The 27,348-nt window shown below is 46.1% G+C and overlaps 1 protein-coding gene across 3 annotated transcripts in view; it reads left to right on the top strand.

Moving 5' to 3' along the window:
- The window catches only part of EEF1AKMT1 (EEF1A lysine methyltransferase 1), a 215,432-nt gene that overhangs the window by 166,857 nt on the left and 21,227 nt on the right, over positions 1-27,348 (top strand). For all 3 annotated transcript variants that reach the window (XM_069639943.1, XM_069639941.1, XM_069639940.1), the window contains exon 3: positions 7,316-7,398. In XM_069639943.1, coding sequence (XP_069496044.1) covers positions 7,316-7,398 — 83 coding nt within the window. The remainder of the gene's footprint in view (positions 1-7,315; positions 7,399-27,348) is intronic.

Consider the following 27,348-nt stretch of genomic DNA (forward strand, 5'->3'; position numbering starts at 1 on the left):
AAAGGAATACTATCCTCTTTTCCAAATAATTTGGATCCAAAGCAAGTAGGTGTTTACTTCCATGTTGGACCACATGAGAGAGTTGGTAGATAAGGGAGATATCTCTGTATTGAGTAGACTGTCCAACATTGGAATAAGGGGATCGGCTCTTAATTTGATTAAAGCCTCTTGAACGAACGCACACATGTCAAAGCAAACACCCTTTTCAGTCGGCCTTCTTTGAATCACATTGCACCATTTCACAAAGGGTCAGCATTGTCGCCACTTTTGTTCAAAGTTTATATTTCTCCTCTGATTAAAAACATGTATTCATTTGCGGTGACTTACTTTTACTTTTTGAAGATTATACAGCGACATGAGTTGATGTGCAAGGGGATGAAGCCACCAGCATCTAGCTATGCTCTGTGCATGATTCAAATGTAACACTGGAAAGCACAAGATAATGGTCATTGTGGCTGCATTCGAGTTTTAGCTGCCAGACGCACGTCACGTGCTCTGCTCAGCTCCTGTTACTCTGGGGAGATATCTGGAAGTCCTAACGGACATCAAACTTTTGCGCGAACCACAGATTAGAGCAGTCTTAAAGACCGGGTTTCGCTATCTTCGCTTCAGAAAGAGCACAAGAGCCGGACAGTCTTCCATTCACTTAACTCAAGCCTGGACTATGCAAACTGCATTGTTTAGCTCTCGCAACATGCCTGTTGTTGAGGCTGTAACAAATTCAGAATGCAGGCGCTACGATGATCACTAGCACTAAACAATGGGAGTCGGCTTCCTCAACCTTGAATTCTATACATTGGTTGCTGGTGCAGCAGCAAATCATCTGTAAGTAATTGTGCATAAAGCATACTGTAGCATACTGTGGGTCAAGATCCAAGTGTTGGGCTGGGTATACTACAAACTGAGCTATGCGCTCTCATTGTGCCTTGCAACTGCAATGAGTTGGAATTGGGTGAACATTTATGGTGAAACCTATGAACATCTGGTTGAAGCCCCCAAAGAGGTTTTTGAAAAGAAACCTGAATGACAACGTGAAAACATCTTAAAACATATTTTTTTGTACAGTGGTAGTGCTCTAGAGCATAAATACATCTGCGTTCTTGTTATCTCTCTTGCGCCAAAAAACATATGGGTGATTGTCCGCACTATGTAAGAAACAGTTAACATAATATAAAGTACTTTACAAAACCGAAATAGGATTGGTTACAATCACCCCTAAAAATGTAATAAGCTCCTTAATCATTGGTGCATACAACCTAATCCCCTTAGGACACCCATCTTTTTTTGTACCTTCCCTCTCCTCGTACCCGCGATCCTCGACTTCCTCGGCTTACCGGCTTACCCTTCTGTATAACATATCCCCAAGTTTATTTACCAAAACCATAGACGCAAAGTGGCATGCAGGACCCTGGTGCCGCTGACCTGCATCCAACAACAGCACCGTTTTGCATCTGCGCTTCCTGCTATCCCACTAAACCCCCAAAACTCTCTCGTCTTTTCTTACAGAGTGATGTACGGCGAAGCCAACAAAAACATTTAAAAAAGTTAAAGGGGTGCTGTGCATACTCCCAGCATGTGGAGTACTGTTGGCCAAAAATCCAAGACTGCTTGAAGGTCCCAAAGGACATGGGCCCACTTGCTAGCCCTTGACAACGTAAAAAGCGGTAATTTTGATAATACACTCCTGTATGTTTTTGCACTTGTAACATGGGCTGCTTTTATACAGGTTGCCGCAGTAATAAGGCTCTGCTCCTATAGAATTATTCGAGTGTGCTGTCCGCATTCCCATATATATATTTTACACACTCTTTTGCAGTTTTTTTTTCTCAGTTTTCCTCCCCCGTGCTCTCATCCCTACCTCTTCATCTGCGGCCGCCATCTCAAACTTAAAGCCCCCTACTTTTCCCACCTTAAATCCTGGAGCTTACCTTCCCTCTCTACTTTTCACCTGACCATTTGTGTTCGCCAATTCTGATCTCATTGTCAGAAAAATATGTTTCGGTTTGGTTAACCATCTATAATTCTTCACGTGTTTAGTTCTTTTAAGTTTTAATATCGGGGTCATGTTTCTGAAAAACGTAATTGGGTCTGGGAAGCTTTACTGCAATTAGAGAATCTGGCATGTACATTGATACTATATATTTTGCTCTTTTATTAAACATTTTACCAATTGCTACAGTGCTTAGTTTTCCCCTTTTTGCAGAAGCAAAGCTGGCTGTTGATGTTATGTGCTAATTCCTGGCACACAAGGCTGGTCATCTTATTGTGTGCAATTTGATTTGGTTATTTGGATTGTCCCTTCCTCTTCTACTAAGAATGTATTCATATAACATGAAGAAATGCTTGTTTATACTGTGATAGTGAAAACCATTGTGCTATTAACAGCGCCAAGGCTTAAAACATTTAAACCCAGAGTTCAGTCAAGGACGCAAGCATCAATTTAAGAATTTCTCTGTTGACTGCTTTTGAAATCTCCACACTTCCTTAATAGTGTTTTTAGCTCCTATCTAAATGTATTTACTTGGTTTATGCATGTAATCGTATTAACAGTTTGCTCCAAAATTCTAAATATGTAGGTATGTGTATTTTGCCACAACGCCAAACCACGCAATTTTGTAGAATACATATTTGGCAAGTGATCATCCAACCTGCAAACTGGCTAACCCTAATCCAGTTCTGGCTTTCCAGACAGCAGCTTTTTGCGTTCTTGGACTTATAGTTTTGTTTTCCTTATTACTAGTATGCATCTACTGCAGATATGTCTCCACCCCAAGTTCATATCTTTGATTGCATCTCGTGCATGCAAGAGGTGCATACAGTCACTTTGGTTGGCTCGAATAACAGTGAAACAATCAAAATTGGGCTACAGAAAATCCCAGTCTGTGGGAAAACCAATATTTTAATTTTATTTGGCTACTTGTTGAGTGCTGTATCTGGTGTATTCTTGCATCTCTTCCTTGCTCTAAATTCCTTTTGAAGACTATCATCAGCAAAGCCAACAATGTTTTCCCCTGGATAGGTATTAGATAGGCTTTGCCCAGGCACTGACTGCCCTTATATGCTAAATTCCCAAATTGTGCCAGCTGTTGCTATCTTATGGCAAGATAGCGTCATTATGACACTTCCTGGCAAATGTTTATCCCATGCTTACACACAAGCCAAAACGGTAGGCTTTGCCAATGTTTGCTTTCTTTGCATTCTGGAACTCCTAGTCCTACATTTGTAGTGGAAGGTAGAACTGCATAAGCCAGGAGGTCACGAAAAAAAAGGTCTGACCAAGCATCTCCTAAATGGGGTATGTAGGCATGTATCGGTGGGAAATATATTACCACCATCATATGAACATGTCTTAAAATGATGGTAATTGCAGCTGAAAATAAGCAGTTATCAGTTGGTCTCAGAAAATGGCTTTCCTGTAGGCTATAACAATCCAAATTATGTGTTACTTGTTGACATCCACTTAATTATTTATGGTACAGTGTGTCACCCCTGTATTGCGCCTGTTCACCTAAGTTTCAAAATAATTTGCTTGATTCTATTAACTGTGTTCCAAAACGGATTTTATTATTGCAAAATGCCCCTATGTCAACACATGTTTCGACCTTATTCAGTCCTCTTCAGGACAGGGCTATTGTGATAAACAAACCATTTCTGTATGAGTATTCGTAAATTATCAAACCCATATCATTGTTTTACATTGATAAATATTGTATATTAGTAGTTGGTTATTAAATTCCCAAAACAAAAATTACAAAGCTGTCATTAAATCAAAAATATCACATAATTACATCCAGTCACATAGTGTGCCAAATAGGTAAATTAAGCCCAAGACAGAAAAATTGGGTTGGCATGGAGAGGATCGGCCAGAGGGAAGAGACAAGAGATAAACAAATGTAATTAGTTTTGCACAGTCACATTTGTATAATATGTAATCCATGTGTCTGCTTTGCTTTATTAGTGCTCCATTGAGTCCTTCACCCTTTTTGTGAAACCTGTCACCACAACCAATTTCTTGATTCCTATATCTTATTACTTTATTTATCCTAATATTGAGTATTAGAACCATTTTGTGGATCTTAGCTTGTACACTATTATTCCATTTGTGTCATTTCAATCATTGCTCCCTGCCTGCTACATATTGCCTGTCCACATGACTGCTAGCAAAATATTACATTATTATGCATGGTGTTAAGTAGCCCCACTTCCCTTTTTTTTCATTTTATATGTATGTTGCCCATTTATCATTTAATCCACCACCAGTGTGCTCACCCTGCTATCGGTTTAGTTTAGATTAGCTTCCAAATCTTTCACCAATAATCCTATATCCGAGATAACGATCCCCGGTATCCCTGTAATTTTGATTATAATGTTTTCACCTCAATGCACAAGTCAAATATTGTATATACTATGGATTCATTCTCATTGTCACTAGCCAACATTTGTTATTATCTGTGGGAGACCATCCTCTCAGTCACCTATTCGAAAGGAACCGCCCTTAACTATGGAGTCACGCTACCAGCAATTAATTCATTCTTTAGTCTTGCATCTTCTTGTCAGAATAGTCACCTTTAGTAATAGGGTTAATCCCATCAAAGAATTTAAATCCTTACCTTAAGATGCCCCCTTTTTAGTGAAGGGCATAGTTCCAACGGCGTTCTGCATGCTTTTTTACCACAGACGCTATTTTGGAACCAGCATTTATTTGTGTTTATAGTGTGACATCAGACATATTTTTGTGTAATCCTCCTTTATGGTGCATACAGTCACTTGCTCAAAAGAGATGGATATTTTTATTAATGCATAACATTCAGTAGTTAGTTCAATTTAATAGTGTAATGGTGTATTTGTGGGCATATGTTAACGGCCTATTACTTTAATCCATATTAACATTACATCGGCCATCCTGTCATCCTTAGCATTAGAAATGTGCGGACAGAATACTATTAACATGGTAGGTACCCCATTTGTGCGCAATTGTAGAGTGATAAAGAATATCTTATTTACCTCATCCATACGCAAAATCTAAAACGATTCTTGTGCAATAGGCTGATTCTGAGTGAGCCTACTGAGAGTGATTTATGCCATTGCCGGCAGCTTGCCATCTTGAACCTATCGATATTTGTCTATTCCACAGTACGTAACAATTATTAAAACCATGAATACATGCTATTCACTGTTGTCTTCTACATTATGCATTTTATTATATCTATAGATCGCACAGATTATTCCATTGATTTCGATATTATACAGTTTGGGTAGCTATTTACAATAGTTCATGTATTTACTATCCTATTTTCTATGCAGAGTGCATCTTAATGCAATTAGCAAGATATTCAGTTGCTCTTAAAACACATTAATTATGGTATTTATATTTAGTGACTTATATAGTGGTTATTACTGAATTATTAGTTTAGGTATATACACTAGTCACAAATAAACAGTGTTTGCTCTATTAACTATCCCCTTTGGGTCACATTACGTTTACATTTGATCACATTGGCCTGTCCTGTTCTTGGATAAGGCTGTATGATTCCAATTATGTCCTTATCGTGATAAGCCATACTTATTTCCCTGAGGGTATTATACCTTTGCTTCTTGGCCTAATACGTCATGTTTCTTGCTTCTCAAATTGTTAGTTTGTGTCTGGTATTCACTACTTTCTAGAAGTCTATTGTCATGCTTTCTGTCGAGAGAGTAGATTATTGATATATACATATGAATCAATACACAGTCACATGTGTAACATTATTAATATTAGTAATCATGACAAGACTAGAACATTACACTACTTATTCAAACCCCATTGGGTTGTTCATATTATAAAAATACCACCATCTCATTGTCTGTGTTCATTCTTTTGCCAAGGGTGATTTCTTTGAGACTGATACATTTTAGGCCCCTCTTTTCATCAATTTGGTGTGAGGCCAGTGGAAATTCGGGATCCTGACATCCAACAGTCGACAGATGTTCCCGAATACGGATCCTTAACTCTCTGATCGTACTGCCAATGTAAATCCTCTGATATTTCCAAACAATCGCATAAACGACAAATTTAGTGCTGCAGTTAATCACATCTTCAAGTTTGATCTTAGCTCCTTGTATTCCACTAAATTGCTGAATGGGCAACATACATGTAAAATAAAAAAGGAAAATTGGTCTACTTAACACCATGCATGAGAATGTAATATTTTGCTAGCACTCAGGTGGAGAGGCAATGAGAAGCAGGCACGGAGCAATGCTTGTAATGACACAAATGGAATAATAGTGTACAAGCTAAGATCCACAAAATGGTACTAACACTCAATATTAGGATAAATAAGGTAATAAGATACAGGAATCAAGAAATTGGTTTTGGTGACAGGTTTCACACAAAGGGTGATGGACACAATGGAGTACTAACAAAGCGAAGCAGACACATGTATTTCATATCATACAAATGTGACTAATGAAATGTGTCTCTCTCTTGTCTCTCTCCCCTCACCGATCCTCCCCATGCCAACCTAATTTTTCTGTCTTGGGCTTAATTGATCATTTTGGCACACTATGTGCTTGGTTGATTCAATGACAGCTTTGTAATTTTTGTGTTGGAAATCAGCATTGATGCTTTAATAACCAACTACTAATATACAATATTTATCAATGTAAGAGGACCGAATGAGGTCGAAAAACATGTCGACATAGGAGCATTTTGAACTAATAAATTCATTTCAGAACACAGTTAATAGCATCAAGCCAATCATTTTGAAACTTAGGTAGACAGGCGCAATACAGCAGTGACACACTGTACGGTGTTTTGGAACTGAGGTATGGGGATACCTTAAGCCATTCCTCCAAGCGACAGTCCCCTTAAACTTGTTTCAAGAGGTAAGCACAGAGTGACATAACAACCCCACATTAATTTCTCATTTAATTATGGGTTCTTTTATCTGCAGGGCCCCTTCTCCAAGAAATGGACATATGTTTTGTTTGTGGCATTTGAGAAACTACTTAAAATGTATGGACATGTCTTTAGATGGTGGTATTGGACGCCAGTGGTAATTCCATCCTCTGGTGATAATACAAGATTCCAATACCAACTCCATTACCACCTGACAGAGTGTTTATAGCAGCTTCACTTTTGTGAGTGGTGGGAGAGACATGCCATCATGCCCCACACAAAATGATGCCTCAATCCACGGAGGGATTGCTGAATTCTGGTGATTCCTTTTTAGTTTTGGGCGTGTAAGGGGGTGCTAGAATGAAATGTGTGTAGATGAAGAGATTGCCCTAATGAATGTCATGTCTAAAATCAGTAAAAGCATATTTCTTTCTTTAGCAATTGAGCCAGTTTTGGTATAGTGACGAAACAGCACTACAGCTGGCAAAGGAAGCCATTGCAGCAGCCGGAAAAGGGGGCAGGTGAGTGATCTCTAGCTTAAGTTTCAAAACTGTGAGTTAAGCACTTCTGTCAATATCTGATTGATCAGTGTTTGTCCTGCCATAAGTAAATATGAATTACGCATGCAAACATCCTTCCACATAGTTTGATTCACCTTTGCTGGACTCTTAATCAATATTATAATATTAAATATTATACCAACATGATTATTCAATCACATTTTCATTAAACGATGTCCTAACTTGTCATTCATGAATGTGTGTTGTGGTGTGCATCGCACAAACAGTAATTATGTGCAAAAGTAATCACCAAATTTGTTTGAACAATCCTACTTTTAGTACCACTAATATACATACATTACATGCCAAACCAAACCGAATGCATACAAAGCACTTAACTTGCTGTCAAAACAAAAGCTGACATTACACAATAATGTTTCACACAAGAGGTGCAGTGTAAAAATGAAATGTATAGTCATTGGAAAAGTTTCTTGAGTTAAAGTAAAATGATAACATTAGAATCAACTGAAACATACCTTGATGAACACATTCACATGCCCCAATCGAGGCTTCCTGAGGCATCAAAATGATCAGTTTCAGAGAATACAATTTAAGTAGAAAAAAAAATACACTAAATACAAAAAACTAAATTAGAAGAGTGGAAAAGAAAAAAACACATGGAAGGGAATGCTACAATCTAAGACTGTTGCTACATCAACTCTATTTGCGCTTCCCTTGACCCACAAACAACCAAGGAGGGATAGAATCCCCCGAGGCCTGTTTTCAAGCTAACACATGAACAATCATTCTTGTTAAATTAAAGTGGTGTGTAAACTCACTTCCACTCGCAGGGATGTATCAAACTCTGTAACAAATGCGTTACCTATCGTGGAATCCTTATCATTCAAGAAATCCACCTGTTAGATATCAATGGAGGTGATATCTTGTAAGCTGGCAATGTCTTCGAAGATCGCCAGCACTGAAGATCTATTTAGATCATAGGCTGGGAAGGGAGCAGGCCTACATTTCAAGATAAAGCAATAGTTATTTTGTAATAATTTAGATGAATAGATTTTTCGAGCTACCGTTGGAGTGATTTTGTTAAGAGTTTGCTTAGGAATGATGACTTCTTTCTCAGGATTTTTGGGGCCATAGTTGTCATTGAAGTAAGTGACATTTTGATGATGGATAATTGATCTTGGGGTCTCGAATTGGTTGTTTTTTGCTGTGTTAGAAGCTCCTCTATAGATGATTGAATAAGAGCCTTGAGTTGCATAGAGAAAACATTGCCAGTGTCATTTTGTTTTGGCTGAGCATTAGCCGTTAGTTCAGCCCCCTGGATTTGTGGCGGCTCACACTGTTTTACCTGAGCGGTGCTCTCAGTGTTAAGAGGTTGTAAGAAGACAAAAGGTAGTTAATCAAGTTGATTATTGGTAGGCTTACTTGTTCCCACGGGGACTTCTGTCATTTTTTGTTGTCTACCTTTTTTTGAGCCTTCTTCAGCTAACACTGCAATTAGTTCATTTAGGGGTGCATGGTCAATGGGACGTGATTTCTTTTCTTAAGAGCAGGTAGGACGGCTCTTAATCGGTGCTTTGCTTTTATCACAAGTGTCCTGATTTGCCCTGGAGCTTGCGAGAGCAGCCAGAGTCACACATTTCGCGAATTGTTTAGCATTTGTTTTGGACTGAGAAATTATATTCTTCCGATTTTTTTATTTATTTTTATTTTTTTTACAAGAGGCAGGCTCTCTCTTGACGTTCTTATGAGATTTGAAATGAAACATATTGAACGTGTTTAGAACATTTTCACTTGCACTTAGTGGCGCCTTGTGTATTGGTTTCTCTGAAGAACCCCTAATTCTTTTGATGTCATTCCCAGCTAATGCTCGCACACTATGTTTAACACCCTCCACCACTACAGGCAAGCATTCAGAGTGTAAACCCACTGTGTAGCCCACCTCATTCCCTTTTGTATTGAGGACTGCAGAGTTATTAATGGATTGAGCAGAATGATCATTTCTGGTCACCTCTGGGATTGCTAGCGCTGGCCTAATAATGTGTATGAACAACGGTAACGCACTTGAAGATGGCCTAACGATGTTGGAAAGGATCAGGGTTTGGGCTTCCACTTTGTTAAGGGAAGAGGCATTTTTTCTAAGTGAGGACCGTCTATCAAGTTTAGTCATCCACTCAACAATTTCATCAATCTGTTTCAACTGTTTTGAGATCTTGTTATTTAGCGTTTCAAACAGTCTAACTAGAGATGAAATAGATGTGTTAATTGCCTGCAGCGTGACTTGTATTAAGGGAGGTAACATGTGAGTTACCCGCTGAGATTTCTGTGGAACGGCAGTTGTCACTGTTGGAGGTTACAATCACTGAGGAGTAGGATTGGCAAAAGAAAGAGAATGATTGACTTCCGTGTAATTAGTTTGTCAAATAGACTTTGAGTGGTTAACCCTTACATTGTGCCTAGGGTGATTCTCATATATGGGAGAAAAACATTCGGGTATGCCAATCGATGCATTCATTTTACATCTCTCATCAAGCAATTTCATAGACAAATTTTGTTCACTCTGGAGATCAATGTCAAGAGATTTCATATCAATAGGTGAACATGGTGCAGAACACTGAGCACTTGACAATTTTTGTTCAGTCGGGAGATCAATGTCAGTCCACTTCACATCAATAGGCAAACATACTGCAGAACAAGGATAACTTGAGAGATCAGGATTCGAAGAAGGCTGGCTAGTCAAATTGACAATCACAGGGATAAGGCATGACTCATAGGGTGGCCCACAGGCTCCAGAAATTATTTGAGTATTGGGCAAGGAAGTACAAATTGTATCTACCTGTGGAGTCTCGCGGGTCTCGCCAGACGTCAACAACGCACCATTACCCACAGTGCTCGCAGAAAAGTTCGAACTGCCAGAGCGCAGCTGGCAAAAATCTCTAATATCTTCAGCTGCATTCCTTTAATCGAGTCTGAAGGATGCCACGCCTGTTAATTTTTTTCTGTTGCCAATGGATGGTGAGGGCTTAGCCAGCGTTGATTTCAGGGTCACCGAAGCATGTGAAACCATCATGTGTGCTGGCATCCCCGATTTCAGCGTGTAAAGTTTATTTTGCATAGGCAACACGCTACATTCTTCCTTGCCGCCAGACATCTCGACTGCCACCTTCAGTGTCTGGGCCATCCTGCTAGAAGATTTTCAGCACTGGTCTACCAGACATCGGAACCACTGCCTAGCCTGAACCAATACTGATGCCGACTTGCATCTGTGGACCATGGGCTGCCTGTGTCTGGATTAATAGTTGAAGTGAGTGGCCCCTGAATACGCAAGAACTAGATCACTCTAAAAATTGATGTAAAGTTTGAGCCTGCTTACCTGTTTTCACACCCCCTCTCGCCATAGGGATTGTAAATTCCACTCCCTAACTCTCTCTTGCCTGGTCGGGATTGATGAAGTTCTGGCCACAGATCCCCCTCCACATTAGCCAAAGTGTGGTGGAATTGGAAGAGACCCTTAAAGCCTTTTACTTACTTTCTGAACTCCAATGGTGCTTTATTTGCCAATTGTATCTAACCTGTTGTCTTTGCTGCAGCCTGTTCTGGGAGGACTTAAACTGCCTGTTCCATACACAGGTACTTACATGGAACTTTGACTCCATTAAGGCATTAGGCCTACTTGTCTCGTTGGGAAGGACTGCTGAAGCTTTAGGATACTTTCATTTCTAAGGCATGGTATATAATACAGACAGTTACTTCTTAGATTTCTTGTTTCATTGATTTTAACAGCTTTTACTGTTTTCAATTGTAAAATGTGGGCAACCTCGCTTTGAGATCACCAACCATGTACATATATTTTTATGTAAGTGTGTTTAAGTGATAACTGCTTTACTTCTACATTACCTGCTTTGAGTTAGAGGTCCAATAATTTAGTATATGTTTATACTCCTGTGTGGCTGATCTTGAGTGGTTTCTGTGTGGTTAACTGCACTACAATGCCAACCGCATATCTCCTGAAGTCTTTCTTACTGCTCGGTCTATGTTATCTTGCTAGTTTGGCTATACGGAAGTGTTGTTCACTAACCGGGAGGCCTCTCACAACCTACCCACAAGGCTGGTTTTTAAAATCCATCTCAGCACATAGAGATGTTCTTTTTGCCAGTAGAGGTTGACTGGTGGAACCATAACTGCAAGTTAGAAGGGAGGACTTCATTGTACTTTCTTTTAGGTTACCTTTGGCTGTAATTTCTTTGTAGGTAATATTGCCTTGTGTTCCCTGGATTGTTTTAACATGCAACCTTCTTGTGAATGAAGTCAATATTGGCCTTGTTCAGAAGCTCAATCTACCTTGTTTGAAATAATGGAAATAACATGTAGACATAGTTTTGACGTTTTGCCAATTCTAGAGGACAATGATTTACAGCATATAACCTAGTCAACCATTAATCTAGAATTTCAAACTTTGATCCCCACTACTGTAACCTTCCTTAAAACGTGCCCGCCATTAAAAATAGCACCATGGAATATGGCTGGCTTAGAATCAAACACAATAGGAGGACTGGCAATTCTTTAATAGCACATATGACATAATTTTGGGTGTTATGATAAATAATAAGGGGGTTCATTTGTATGGCCTGGTTATAAGGTCACCAACTATGCTTGATTAGGTCATACAGACCTCAGAGTTTCCCAGCACAAAGTTGTTCATTCTAATTCTGTCCTCTTCAAAGAGTGGATCACTTCACTGATTCATTTTTATAATTCTTGTAAAGACAGAAAAAGCTGAACTGTAGAGATCTATTTCAATACTGATGCCAGGTATTTTGTCCGGTCACACAAATATTATTCCCTTCTTAGATGGAGTTTTCAATTTAAAGATAAGCAGTACCCTGGCAGATGGGTATGCTAACAATGATAAATAATTATCCAATCATTCTTGTGTCCAGCACGTTGAATATTGAAGGGCTAAGGTTTTCAGTGTCTTCATTAGATGGTGGTTTTAGCTGTGTGAATTGTAGAACTAAATCATACTTGCCAGGCAAACCCATTTCTAAAAGCAAGAACAAAATCCATAACCCATCAATTTATGATCCCAGTAGAAACTTGGGATAACATAATTTTACATAGAAATATTCAATTTGCTTGAGAGCGATCACTCTTGCCTTTCTCCTACTCTTTCACTGCCTAATCTGCTCTGAGGCTACTTGCTCCCAGGGAGTTAATAGAGCTTCTTCAAATAATTACAGGTCCCACATTATCTTTTTAATGACTAAGGTGATTTGCTTGTAACCCCTGGCCCATTTTGGGCCTGGCTTTCATGAGGTTATTATCCTTTATTGATGGTATAACATCCAGACAATAAAATAACACACAGGCCATCTGTTGTTAGTAAAACTGTTTATTTATTGTGGAAGTGTGTATGGGTCCTTGTTGTGCTTACAGCAGGTTGAGCAGAGGGCCGTTCCATCAGTAGGGGGCAGTTGGAGTGTTGGACACAGTGACAATGGCATGCTCGTCACCTCCCCTCTCAGGGGTCAATGAATGGGAGAATGTAACTAACTGCACTAAAAATGAGGTGAAGTCGGCTTTCCGATGGGTTATGTATGAACAGCTTGTAAGCTACTGCCTACGTTAAAATGTAGGATTGGACTATTTGTCCTTGAAAACTGATCAAGAAGCTGAAAAATACCTTGATTTAATATCCCTGGCCTATGCACGTACATTATGGATGGAATTTAGGTAGTCTCAATGTAGCAAAATGTACCCGTGGCTGGAAAGCTCATTATTCTGAAATTTGCCCGCTTGGTGACACTTTTATATTTTTTGCTGTTCTGCGAGAAATACAAAGATCTGAGGAGACTATATCTGCGACCGTTGTTTAAGAAGGCCCATGTCAATTGTGCAGCAGAAGCTCTAATACTATGCCAATCGACTGAAACTTAATGAACAATATTAGCTGGCAAGATTCATCTATGGAGCCTTGACCTATTGGTTGAGTGAATGAACAAAGTCAGTCTGACTATTATATATTTGTTTTTTTTAGATGCACTTTTGTATGTTCTTTTATGGTTTGTGAATATTTTTTTATTTTTTTATTGGGTTTTTATAATGCGCTTATACAACAAATGGTGTTTCAAGGCGCAACAAGACAAAAGGGGTGTGGGGGAGGACAGGGATGAAGAAAAAACTAAAACGGTCCTACTAGGCCTTATGTCATTCGGATCGTGCAAGTGCAGTAACAAGAAGTGCGGGGAGGGGGGGGGGGGCGCCGGTCAGAGCGGAATGTGCTAATGCTAAGGAGAGAAGGAAGTGCAGGTCGGAGAGACTAGCATGTTAAGGGCCCATGGGGGGCCAGGTGGACAAGTGCCAGGGGAATGCCGATAGTGCAGGGGAAAGAAGGTCCACGTACTAAGTGCAAGGAACAGGGGTGGATATGATCAAAACGGGTGCAAGCCACAGCCAGGCTAGTGCAGTTGGGGGTGGGTCGTCAGGGCAAGTGCAGGTTAAGGGGAGGTGGGGGGACAAGTGGAGTGGTAGACTGGCCGAGGAGGGCCTGGTGGCCTGTATGAATAAGAAGGAACCAGGCATCCAGTCAAGAGGCAGAGAGGGACATTAGGAGGGGAGGGGTAGAGGGAAGGACGTAGAAAAAAGGAGGGTATTGAGAAGCTTCTGGAACTTAAGGAGATCCGGCTTAAGTCTGCGAGGGGCAGGGAGGCCATTCCAGAGGAAGGCAACTGCAGAAGAGAGATATCTACTCCCCACTCTACTTGTAAAAGCAGCTGATCTGCAGATAGTTGGAGCTAGAAGACCGAAGGGCTCTAGCAGGGAGGTATTTAGGGAGAGAGAGTTGGATGTAGCGGGGTCCCAGGCCCCAGAAAACGGTGTGGATGATGCAGAGGGTTTTGAACTTGATCATTGCAGGATTCGGGAGCCATTGGAGAGGTTTCAGGGCTGGAGAGATGCCTGTCCCTGGGATTGAGGCCAAGGATAAGTCTTGCAGTCATATTCTGGATTAGTTGAAGGGGGCGAAGAGAATATTTAGGCAGACTGAGGAAGAGACTGTTGCAGTAGTTCAGCCTAGAGAGGACCAGAGCTCTGGAGACATTGAGTTTCTGGGGAAAGGTGAGGAAAGGGGAGAATGCCTCTGAGGAGGTGCCGCTGGAAGTGGGCCTTCTTGGCAAGGTCTTTGATTGCGAGGAGTCGAAGATGACACCAATGTTTTTTGCCGCACAGGAGGGTGAGGGGTGTCATGGAGGGCGGCAAGAGAGTAGGAGTGACTTTTTAGCTTTTATCCTTTGCTTTTATGAATATTTAATGATTGTAGTATGTATAATGGATGTACAATATCTGTATTGAATGATGTATATGAACTATGTATGCTAAAGGCAAATTTGTGGAATAAAGCACTACGATGATGTTGATAAAGTTAGCAACGGATGGAGACCGTGAACAAAAACCAGTCGTAGAGTCCAGGCCTTTGGAGGTGGTATGAGAAGGGTCCTGTGCCATAACTGCATTTGCAGAGCCTGAGGAGGACTACCAGCTCATCCTGAGACCAGGCGGGATGGGCGCTCAAGAACCTATCTGGTGGCCCTGGAAAGGAACATGAGCCAGTCACGTCTAACGCCCATTGGGACATCTTAGGACACCTAGAGTGCATTGTCACTGGAGGTGTCCCAAGACTGCATGATCTGGGCAGACAAAGAGAGGAGCAAGTGCAGTGAGTGGCATCCCCTGGAAGTGCTAGGTCCCAAGCTGTACACACTCAGCAGACAAGCGGTCCTCCGAGTGGAGCAGTGGTGTGGTACTGGACCCCGGCCTGCTGTGGCGGTGAGGAGGCCCGGGTGAAGAGCTAGGCCGCACCAACTCTGATGCGAGTGAAGGACATTGGATGTCCTAGGCCAGGTTTGCACCGAGAGGCACTGAAGGGACCATGCAAGGCACACAACTTTTTTTTTTTTATTGATTTTCTGTAAACAACCAAAAAAAGAAAAAACAGTGCACCTCAACATGGTGCATAATAAACTTCAAACCCCCCACTCCCCATACCCAATTCCATGTTCAGCATCCACAGTATGTTAGCGCACTGCTGTTTCCTCTGTTTCATCATCCGTTCAAATGTCTGTGTCCAATGTTTCAGGGACCGTGCACGACAAGGATGCCACCAGATGCTGCCACTCTATTAGAGTTCCCGTTTCCCCTCCCCCCCCCGCTCTGCAAGCCGCTTCCATCCAAACCACCGTTTCTGCATCCGCCCACTTTAGGGGTCCCTCCACCAAGTTTCTATGTTGGGTCGTCCCCGTGCTTTCCATCCCATGGCGATCCTACGCTTAGCTAGAATGTAAGCTAGGTCTTTAAGCTTGCTCACATGTTTAAGTTTACGTGGTCTAGGGAAGCCCCCCACCATGCATGCCCACAGAGAGTCTACCACTAGTCTAATCCCTTGGTCCGCCAGTCGGCCTGCTATCTCCTCCCAGTATTTTGTGATTTCAGGGCAGGCCCAAAACATGTGTACCATTCCCGTGTTTTCCACCCCGTATTTAGGGCAAGGTTGCTTGTTCCCCCTAACAAACTTGCCGATTTTCTTTGGGGTCGTATAAACTCTGTGGGTGATGTACAGCTGAATCTGCTGCAACCGGGCATTCCTCGAGACTTTCTTATGATATCTTTGCATCCTTTCCCAGAGTCTATCATCTGTAGTCTCCCCGCTTTCCTCTTCCCATCCTTGCCTGACCTTGATTACCTCTGTACCCACCTTGGACATCAATATCTCGTAAATTCTGGAGACTTTGTGACCCCCTTCTGACACCGCTTGGAAAGTTTCTATTGCTGTGTCTGGTTGTTGGGTCAGTTCTGATTCTGACCACATCTTCAATATTAGTTACATCAGCCTAGCGTGTGTGATATACTGTCCGCTATGTAGGCCTGTATCTGCCACAAGTGAGCTGAACTCCAACTTCTCCCCTTCATGCCACACATTTCCCACTGTTACCACACCCACCGGTTCCCAATATTCCCGAATGGCCCGCATTAACTGTTCATCTATGCCCCTTACAAGAGGGATATGCGGGGAGCATGTCCGTGGGTTCCCCATTAAAGCGCAGGCTCTGTGCCAGATTTTTCTACCCAGGACCAGCAACGCCGATCTGTTTTCTTCTGGGGGGTCCGTCACCCACATCCATTTCTTTAGGAAGTAAGGTGCGCTTTCCCTACTTAAGATCCTTAACTCAGGATTAGTGTCCTCTGATAACCATCTAGCTACATACTGCAGGTGACCCACGAGATAATACGCCTCGACTTTAGGCAGCTTTATGCCTGCCTGATCGTATGGTTTCTGCAGTTTCTAGAGGGCTATCCGGTTCCTGGTGTTGTGCCAGATGAATCCTCTGCAAATGTTGTGCAGGTTGGAAAAAAATCGTTTGGGTATTAAGTATGGGACATTCGCAAAGTTGTGTAGCAACCTAGGTAGTACTATCATTTTGAGCAAGGCCGTCCTCCCCATCATGTTCAGGGGCAATCTCGTCCAAAATGTCATACTAAGTTGGATTCCGTTCACTGCTTTCATGTTCGATTTCGGGTTTGTAGTATATGTCAATGCCCAAATATCGGAAGGTATCCACTGCCCAATAGATCTGTAACACGGGTAGCTCGCATTTCGGCACGCCTATATATCTGCCCAGGGGAAATATGCTAGATTTCTGTGGGTTTATTGTTATGCTCGACAACTGTGCAAATCTTTCTAGTACCTCCAATATGTTTTGCAGAGTTTCATCTGGATATCGCAGATACAGCAGCATATCATCTGCGTATAGCGATATCAGGTGCTGCTCACCGTACGTCTTAATACCTACCTCCCTGTAATAATACCTGAGGTATGCTGCAATTGGTTTTATCGCTAGGATAAATAGCATCGGGGACCAGAGGCATCCCTGTCTAGTGCCTCCGCTTAAGGTCCATCGCTCGGAAACCACGGGGCATGTCCGGACCCTGGCCATTGGTTCATTATACACTAGTTTCACCCATTGTAAATACACTGGTCCTATTCCGAATTTCTCCAGGACTGCCAGCAGCCAAGGCCACTTGACTGAGTCGAAAGCCTTGACTGCGTCTAGCGAGGCTATTGCTAATTCCTGGGTGCTCTCCTTGGTCTGATCTATGATATGGTGCAATCTTCTGAGATTATTGGAGATGCACCGCTGAGGGACATATCCTGTTTTGATCGTGTTGTATCAGGGAGTAGATCAATGGTCTCAGCCTGTTTGCCATCACTGCAGTGAGGATCTTGCTATCCTGAATCAACATCAATAGCGGTCTATAGAATCCACAGTCCGTGTTTTGTTTGCCCGGTTTGAGGAGGGGGACGATGATCACCTCCCGTAAGGTCTCTGGCAGCCTGCCCTTCTCAAGCGCCTCATTAAGCATAGCTAGCAAGTGTGGGAGCAGGTCTGTCATGTATATTTTATAAAAACTCACCAGGGAGACAGTCCGCCCGGGGGCCTTGCTAGTGGGTAGAGTGCAAATAGTCTGTTCTAGTTCATCCAGTTCAAGTGGAACCTCTAGTCCATCCCTTTCTGTGTCCCAAATCTAGGCAAGATTATCTCTTCTAATACTTCATTCATGTCTAGTCCCTCACTTACTCTCTTGTATGTGTACAGTTTGCGGTAATATCTTTGAAAGCACTCGTTTACCCCCTCTTGGGTGTCTGCGAGAGTGCCGTCTTGGCGGCTCATCTCTCGTAACACTTGTCTCGGGGTTTTGCTTTTACAGAGCCAGGCCAGCAATCTACCTCGTTTATCCCCTTCAGCATGCTGCCTTTCTACGTATTTCCTGTAGTTTAGGTTGCACAATCTCTCCCAATGGACCTTGCACTTCTCTGTTAAACGTTGCACCGTCTCTGCGCTCCCTGGGGCCTCCCGCCCTGCGTGTATTATCTCTTTGATCTCTCTTTCTGTAGTCTGTAGGTCAGCCACTATCCCCCCTGTAGGCTAGCCACTTTGGAGATCGCCTCCCCTCTCACTACCACCTTAAATGCTTCCCACAACATTCCGGCCGACTCAACGCTTCCCACGTTTATCTCAAAATATTCCTGGATGGTATCCCTTAAGTCCTCCCTGAAAATGGTATCCTTGAGCGTCTCCGCTCGAAGTTTCCATGAAGGTATCCTCGGCCTGGGCGCCGAGATCTGCCATGTCACGACTAAAGGTGTGTGTGGTCCGACAGGACCGCTGCTTTGTACTATGTCTCTCTGATCTCCTCTACTAAGGAATCCGCCACAAATATATAGTCCAACCTGTTATGCAGGTCGTGTGGAGCTGAGTAGTGCGAGTACTCTCGGCGCTGCGGGTGCAGTTCCCTCCATATCTCGGTGAACTGGAAATCTTGTTTGAAGGACGCCAGGGCCTTCGCCGCTGGATTCGGTCTAGTCATCTTGTTATCGGACCTGTCCTTCGTGGGGTCTAGTGTGCAATTAAAGTCCCCACCGATTACGACTGTTTCGTCCATATATGGGCTCACAGTGGCGTATATATTCCTGAAATATTGCGCAGTGTTATTGTTCAGGGCATAGATGTTAATCAAGTTGACTATTTTATTGCCCAGCACCCCTTGATAGCGCTATTCTGCCATCCGTTCCTACTTCCTGCTGTAATAGCTTGAAGGGAACATGGGTGCTATCCATATGAGGACTCTGCTTGCATACACTGAGTACGTGGCCCCAATGGTGGTCCCCTTCCATATCCTCTTCATCAGCTCCATTTTCTCTTTAGTCAAGTGGGTCTCCTGTAACATTGCTATGTCTATTTTTTGCCGCCTCAGGTACATCATAATTTTATTACGCTTGATATAGGTTTTTAATCCCCTCACGTTCCAGGTCACAATTCTCAAGTCCCCCATTTTAACCGTATCCCACACCGCCCTCCCTCCTTCCTTCTCTTCTCCTGTGCAGTTTCAGTAGTGTTCGTGGACATACCAGGCAGTTTCCTTGCATTACCATCAAAACTCCCGCCCCGTCCCCTCCCCACTTCAAGCCACACCCTGCCCCTGCCCCCCCAATTCCCCATATCCTTCCCTCCCTCCCCTTACTCAACTGTCCCTAACCCCTAACTTCCCAACTCATCCTCCCCCCAACAGTTGCCCAGCTCCATCCTTGGATCTCAGGCCCCCATGTATCTTGAACCCCACTTTGCCGCGGCCGGGGTGAGGTCGCTGCAGGTGGATACTAAACTACAGTATCCCTCCTTAACTCCCTAGTGGGGGGTGAAGTCGTGTCCTACAGTGTTGCTCCCATGTGCAATACCTAGTGCACTTATTTCGATGCTTGGTGGAGCCCCTCATGTGCCGAGCTCTTATCAAATGGTACATTTATCAGCACTCGCCCACTATTCCTGCCCCTGTACGGGGGGGTGGGGGGGGGAGAAACAGCAGTTCACATATCCTTTGCCATGGGCTCCCGATCACCAGCTCCTTCTGGGCAGTTCTTCCGGTCCATCCACCTCGCTGCATCTTACAGAGTCTAAAAAAAATCGCTTTGCCGTTATGTTGAACCCTAAGTCTTGTGGGGGTAAAGCAATGCATACTTCAAGCCAGAGTCTCGCATCCGTCTCTTGATCGCTACAAAGTTCAGGCGACGTTTCTGCACCAGGAATGTATAGTCCGGGTATGCCGTGATGGTCGCTGAGGCTCTGGAAATTGTTCCGCCCTTCAAGAAGAACTCCAGGATCTTCTCTCTGTCTCTATGGCACAGTATCTTAGCTATGATCGTGCGGGACGGAGCTACCGGCGGTGGTCTTCAAGTCTGGGCCCTGTGGGCTCTCTCCACTGCGATTCCCCCCCACCAGTGTCACTGCAAGTCCATTCTGTATGTTCGGTGCGTTTGGGGGCCTGCATGCATCTGCAGCCATCTGCTCTTAGCCTCCCCTGAATCCTTCCTCGGTTTCTCTCCCACTGTGGGAATGTTAGTCTTGCAGGCAGAGGCTTTGGTGTAGCAGCCTTAGTCTGGGGTGCGCGCTGCGTGCGCAATGGAGCCCTTCCACCTCCTTTTCCAACGTTAGCCGCGGCGACTGTCGTGTGCACTGCTCATTCCGGGCCAGATTCCATCTGGGTCCCTGCCAATGTGCAATGTAGATGTTGGCACCGTATGATGTGCTTCAGTGTGACCCAGCGTTGGGCACTGCCTCTCAGGGGTGTAATCTAGTATGGCGCTCTGATTGTCCCTGTTAGGCGCGTTGGTATTGTGGTATACTCTGCCTCTAATGTTGGATGGAGGCGACCCCCCTGGAGCGCGCCTGGTCCCCTGTGTCCTGTCGCACCCCGCAGTGCCGGTAGTGGCACTAGCCGCAAGCAGCTTAGCATGCAGTGTCACTGGTCGTATGGAGAATGTGCCTTGATCTGCTGGCAGCCTCTGTACTTTCTTTGATTCACTCCATGCATCGTTCGCGTGCCTAAAGTCCATTTCCCTATTCTTCCAACAGCTTCCAGTGTTCGTTTGTGCGGCCTCTGCTGCTCCCTCCTCCTCGCGGGCCCCATGGGCCACCGCTACAGTGTTGTGTGCCAGTTCCCAATCACTGTCCGCTGGGCGCAGCGCTCGTTTGATTCCTTTCTTGGTATGCTGACACAAAGTATCTCCTTCAGCTTCTGAGCCCAGGCCGCGGCAGCGGTGTATTCGTTCTGCCCATACCACGGCGGTGCCTATGTGCGCGCTGCATACAGCTGCGGCCATCCTCTGTGTATATTGTTCTTAGGGTCGTGGGGTCCGGCAGCCCTCCGTGTTGCAGCGCACAACTAATATAACAATCTTCTTCTGGTGCAGTATGAATCCATCGAGGTAGGCTTACCCTGTTCCATGGAGACGCGGCGGGATGCCGGTGTCACTGCTCCCTTCGCTCACCGTCTCTCTGCTCCATATTCCCGGGGCCGTTCCTTTGTTCGTTGCTAGATCGCCATTTTGGATCTGAGCGGCCCAGGTCACCGCGATCTAGAGAGTGCACAGAACTTCCTCCACATCCCATTCTGTGGTCTCTAGGTGTCCTGCAGTCGCGCTCCACCAGTTCATGTGTATGCACACATGTTTTCATCCACCGCGGGCGTCATTATAAGCACCTTTGATGCAGATCATGGCAGGATCGGCAGGAGCTCCTCCGGGAACACGTTTCTTTACATGGCTCTGTAGCCACGCCCCCCTGCAAGGCACACAACTTGCTCTAGGAACATGCACAAAGAAGAGGGGGACCAGCATGAACAAAATGGGGTGGGTCCACCCACCCTATACACTGCTGAGGATTTGATGCCATGGGTGGAGCTGAGCCTGCCCACAGGAGGTTGCGCCGGAGTGTCACCTGTGCAGACAGCTGCAGTACAGACACAGGTGAATAGCCACGTGCGGGGAAGAAAGTTGGGCCTGCTGACCAGACATGCATCAGTGGCGTCTGCAGAGGTAGTGAGCAGACCCCACAGGGGTTGATTATCCATCACCCGGATGACGCATGGGGAAGAATGGGCGGGGCATGCATTTAGCCTTTTGGTGCCCCAAGTAATGCTAGCTCCATGTACTGGTGGCTGTAGCAGTATGCAGTGGCTCATGTTAGTGCAGAGAATTTGTCATGTTTAATCTGTGATCTTTTATTGTTTGGTCAAAGCTGTATATTTCTGAGAGCCATGTGGTAAGGTTGGCTCCTGTCTCATGCATTGGACATGTATGCCTGGGCTTCTTCAGCCCTACTGTGCACTGTGTGTCACTGGGAGCTGTCTTTTGAGCCCACCAAGCTGTGGTACAAGGGGCATTGTCTAGCCACCAACTTACAAGTTAGCTTGAGAAGGGGGAACAATGCCCAATTGAGCCGCGTGAGGAAACACTAGTCTTGCTGGGAAGGAACTCAAAGGTAAATACATAAGTGTGGTGCCGAAGGGTGAAGTGTGGTGCTGACTGGTGATGTTTGCCTGGGTAGAGTTAAGCAGTGGATTGTTTGTGATCTTTTTGTCAATTCTCAGTGCACACAATATTAATTCTACTTATGGGTTCAGGAAGGTAGCCTGCTCCTGTTAGATCCATGATAACTGGTTTGTTGCTGTCTTCCATTCACAGCTGGTCTGGAAGGGAAGTTGGTATATAGTTGTTCCTTTCTCTGGCCTGGTGTTAAAGATCCCGAAAACCGTCTACGGCAAAAATACTTGGATGTACACATTGTTTATTGCCCATCTGTGCATGGCTTTTAGGTGTAACCCCACCATCAATTGCCGACAATTCCTTTTGAAAGATTGCTGTGTCACATTCATACTATATAAACAAGAATTTGCTTCGGGGATTGGACAAAATAGGGGCTGGTTCAATGACAATTGTTGGGTATAAAAGAAGGAATTTTCGCATGCTGTGCAATGTGTGCGTGGGGAGTAGGATTTTATCAAACTGAAGCACGAAGAATACAAAACTGCCAATCAGAGCAGTAGGCAGAATATATTATCTGATGCATGGCATGAACTTCAATTGGCAAGCTTCCCCAAATATTCTGCTAAATTCTGGAATTTGATGCCTGTGCACTAGATTGAAAATGGACTATCCATTCTATGGACACATACATTTCTTCGTGAGTTTGGTATACCTATTTTTCTGGTGGGTATAGTCAGTCCAAATCTCCTCTGTACCCCTAATGTGACCACAAATCTTATCTCCATTTACCATGCCTGAATTTCCACAGGCTCTAATAATGCAAGCCCTGAAAAAAGGTCTAGTACATGATGGTGCACACTTTGAGTCCGTGAACACTGACCTGGAAATAGGAATGACATTGTCAATGAAAATGATCAATATGGCTGTGATCTCCGGATCTATAATTGTCCTCTTGTTTAAAAAGGGGTGAAGCATCATTTCCCAGCTCATGTGGACCAACTTAATTGATGGCTGCAAGTGCAAAGGTCTTTGGTAAAATATCTTTTAATAGGTTGATTTCATGATTTCAGGTGAAAAATGTAAGCAGTCCCCCACGAGTCGGGAGATGACGGTGTGGTGGGCTCGACGACGGGTTCTGAGGGCGACGATGACGGAACGGGTCTCCCGTCGCACGGGCATCTCCGCTCGACGAGATTGGCTCTTTCCACGCCATGATCGCCAGGGCGTCCGAATTGTTCCAGCTCTGCCCGGAGGAGCAGAAAAAGGAAGGTTTCCTCTATCAGCGCCGGGAGGCCAAGAGGAAGACTGTCATCGCGGTGCCTCTAATCGATGACATCTGGGAGGAGGGCCTGTCGGTACAGGCCCAGCCAAATGGGACCGGTACGAGAAGAAGTACCGGGTCCCCGAGACCGCTCCCCTGTGCCTCAGGTCCCAGCCAACGCCAGACTCGGTCGTCTCGGCGGCGGTGAAGAAGAAAGCGGCGGGGTCAGGAGCCTCAACGTCGAATTCCCCTCCGGACGGCGAGGGAAAGAAGTTGGACGCCATGGGGCGACGGGTCATTTCGTCGGTGGCGACGACGATCAAAGCAGCCAACGCCCTGGCGATCGTGGCCTGTTACGACAGGGAGGCAGCAACTTGTTCGGGAAGGCGGTGGACGAATCCCTCCAAGCCATAAAGACGGACACGGAGACGGCCCACGCCCTAGGAGCCCTTCAGCAACAACGGCCCTTTCAGAGCTCCGGAGGCAGACAGGGGGCCTCCAAGGGATCCAGCGGTGGCTCGTCGTTCTACCGCCAGGCGGCACGCTCCTCGTCTCAGGAGGCCTACAGGGGTCGCGGCAAGCAGGGAGCGCCTCGCCGCCATCGGCAAGGTGGCCAGGGCGGCAAGGCCACCACCTCCAAGCAGGACTGAACCGGCCGTGGCCTCGGGCCCCCACCGAAGCACCCCGGTGGGAGGCCGGCTGACGAAGTTCGTCGGCGTGTGGAAGTCCATCTCCACCGATCGTTGGGTGCTGGATACCCTGGCAAGAGGACACTCTATCGAATTCCTGAAGAAGTGCCCTCACATTCCACCTGTGGCCAGGAAGGAAAATCACGTCCCGCAACTGCTGTTGGAAGTACGGGCGATGCTCAGGAAAGGCGCCATCGAGCCCGTCCCGAAGAGGCTCCGGGGTGTACTCAAGGTACTTCCTTGTCAGGAAGAAGACGGGCGGCTGGCGCCCCATCCTGGACCTTCGTCGTTTGAACAAATACATCAGGTCACAAAAGTTCAGGATGGTCACCCTCCAGCACGTGCTGGGACAGCTGGAGGAAGGCGACTTCCTATCGTCGCTGGACCTGGAGGATGCATACTTCCACGTTCCCATCCTCAGAAGTCACCGAAAGTTCCTCAGGTTCGTCGTCCAGGGACGCCACTACCAATTCAGAGCACTGCCGTTCGGATTGAAGTCGGCCCCCAGGGTCTTTACCAAGTGCCTGGCACGTGTGGCGGCGCGGCTGCGCCTGCAGGGGATTCACGTCTACCCCTACCTGGACGACTGGCTCATCCGCTCAAGGACGAGGGAACTCGCCGTCATACGCACTGCGAGGACCGTCCAGCTACACACAGACCTGGGATTTGCCATAAATTACCCAAAGTCCCACCTGGTGCCGTCGCAGGTGGCCCTGTTTCTGGGAGCGAAGCTCGATACAGTGAGGCGCCTGGCGGCACCGTCGGAAAAACGGACGAAGACCATTCTGGGCAAAGTGCAGCACCTGCTAGCCACGGACGTGGCCAGGGTGAGGTCCATCAAGTCCCTCCTGGGGATGATGTCCTCTTGCATCTACCTGGTGCACCTTTGCAGACTACGGATGCGCCCTCTTCAAAAATTTCTCGACGCCCGTTGGATGCAGGCGACGGGCCCCTTCGAAGACAGGGTCCCCCTCAACGAGGTGTTCCGGCGGGGGCGATTCAGTTGTGGGGCGTTCGAGCGCACCTCACGGCGGGCAAGGACTTTCAGACACCGGCGTACCAGGAGACGGTGACGACGGACGCTTCCCTGGAAGGTTGGGGCGCCCACACCGGAGATCTCCACGCAAGAGGCCTCTGGCTCCCGGAGGAGAAGCTCCTGCACATCAACATCCTGGAACTCCGAGCCGTGTTCTGGGCTCTCAAATCGTTCCTCCCGTCGCTCAAGGGCAAGGTGGTGCGGATCTTCACGGACAACACCACGACAATGTTTTACATACGGAAGCAGGGAGGTACCAGATACCCAGCCCTATCCAACGAGGCACAGGATCTGTGGCACTGGGCGGTCGCCCAGGGGATGTTACTGGTTCCCTTCCACCTGGCAGGAGAAAGAAACACCATCGCCGACTCGCTCAGCAGGGAGCTGCGCGCGTGTCACGAGTGGGAGCTGTGCCAGGATCAGGTGGATCAACTCTTCCGACGATGGGGCAAACCCCAAATCGACCTGTTCACAACAGCGACGAACTCGAAGTGCCAGAGGTTCGCCAGCAGGTTTCCCCAGCCGAGAAGCATGGGCGATGCGTTCTCGTTCCCCTGGGACGGCCTATACCTGTATGCGTTCCCTCCGTTGCCGTTGCTGCTTTGACTCATCAACCAGCTCAAGAGGTCCCGGTGCAGGATGATCCTCGTCGCACCGGCGTGGCCGAGGCAGATCTGGTTCCGGACCTTCTGGACTTGTCAACGTCCCCATCCATCAAGCTGTCGGCGGACGCGGATCTCCTCTCCAGAGAAGGAGGCGCCATCTTCCACCACGACCCGGCGTCGCTGAACCTGCAGGCTTGGCTCCTGCAGCGCTAGAGTTTGGAGGGTACGATATACCGGCCGACTGCCGAGAGGTTCTTGCAAAGGCCAGGGCGTCCTCGACTCACAAATGCTACGGTCAAAAGTGGAAGATGTTCTCTATCTGGTGCCGAGCACAGAGGATCAACCCCCTACGGATTACAACCCCTCAGGTGCTGCCGTACCTGCTATCGCTGGCAAAGGCTGGGCTAGCCCATGCCTCCATTAAGATTCATCTGGCGGCGATCTCCAGATATACCAGAACCACAGGACGGATGTCCCTGTGGTCCCATCGACTGGTGAAAGAGTTTATGAAAGGACTGTTCCGGTCGTTCCCGCCGGTGAAGGCCCCGGCCCCGGCGTGGGAACTTAACGTGGTGCTGACTAGGCTCATGGGGCCCCCATTCGAGGTGATCCACTCCGCACCGATGAAGTTTGTGTCGTGGAAGACTGCATTCCTGTTGGCCATTACCTCCGCACGACGAGTGGGAGAGATCCAGGCCCTATCCAGCAAAGCACCGTACTTGACTTTCCATGCCTCGAGGGTGGTGCTTAGGACGCACCCCTCCTTTATGCCCAAGGTGCCGTCGGACTTCCATCTTAACGAGCCCCCGGTGTTACCTGTTTTCTTCCTGTCTCCTTCGTCGCAGGCCGAGAGTACTTTGCACTCGCTGGATGTGGCTAGAGCGCTGAAGTTCTGCTTGGACCGCACAAAGAGTTTTCGGACGACATCACAGCTGTTTGTGAACTTTGGACCTGTGAATCAAGGGAAGGCTCTCTCGAAGTCTTCTATTTCCAGATGGCTCTCCGGCTGCATCATGCACTGCCACCGGTTGGATAACCGACTGCTGCCAGGCCGTCCGAGAGCCCATTCGACCAGAGCGATCGCTGCTACTACGGCGTCCCTATCTGGTGTGCCCCTGCTGGACATCTGCAGGGCTGCTACGTGGAGGTCGACGCACACCTTCACGAGATTCTACTGCGTCGATCGGGATTCCAGGGAGGAGTCCAGGGTCGGCCAAGCAGTGCTGCACAACCTGTTTGCTTAAGGTGAGCCTGGTGAGGAGGTAAGAGACGCTTAATGTTGAGTTGTTGTATTGCTTAATGTGGAGCCTTTTGCCACCTCCCGTGGTTGTGCATGTGTGTACTGCTATGTATTCTTATATTCATGAGCATGTGAATCCATGCCAGACCCCATGCTGAAGAAGGAACAAGTTACTTACCTGTAACTGTTGTTCTCCAGCATGGCTCTGGCATGGATTCACATGCGAACCCTCCCGCCTACCCCTCTG

Source organism: Ambystoma mexicanum, chromosome 7q, assembly GCF_040938575.1.
Source record: "Ambystoma mexicanum isolate Mex_15411 chromosome 7q, UKY_AmexF1_1, whole genome shotgun sequence".
In the NCBI taxonomy this organism is placed as follows: domain Eukaryota; kingdom Metazoa; phylum Chordata; class Amphibia; order Caudata; family Ambystomatidae; genus Ambystoma; species Ambystoma mexicanum.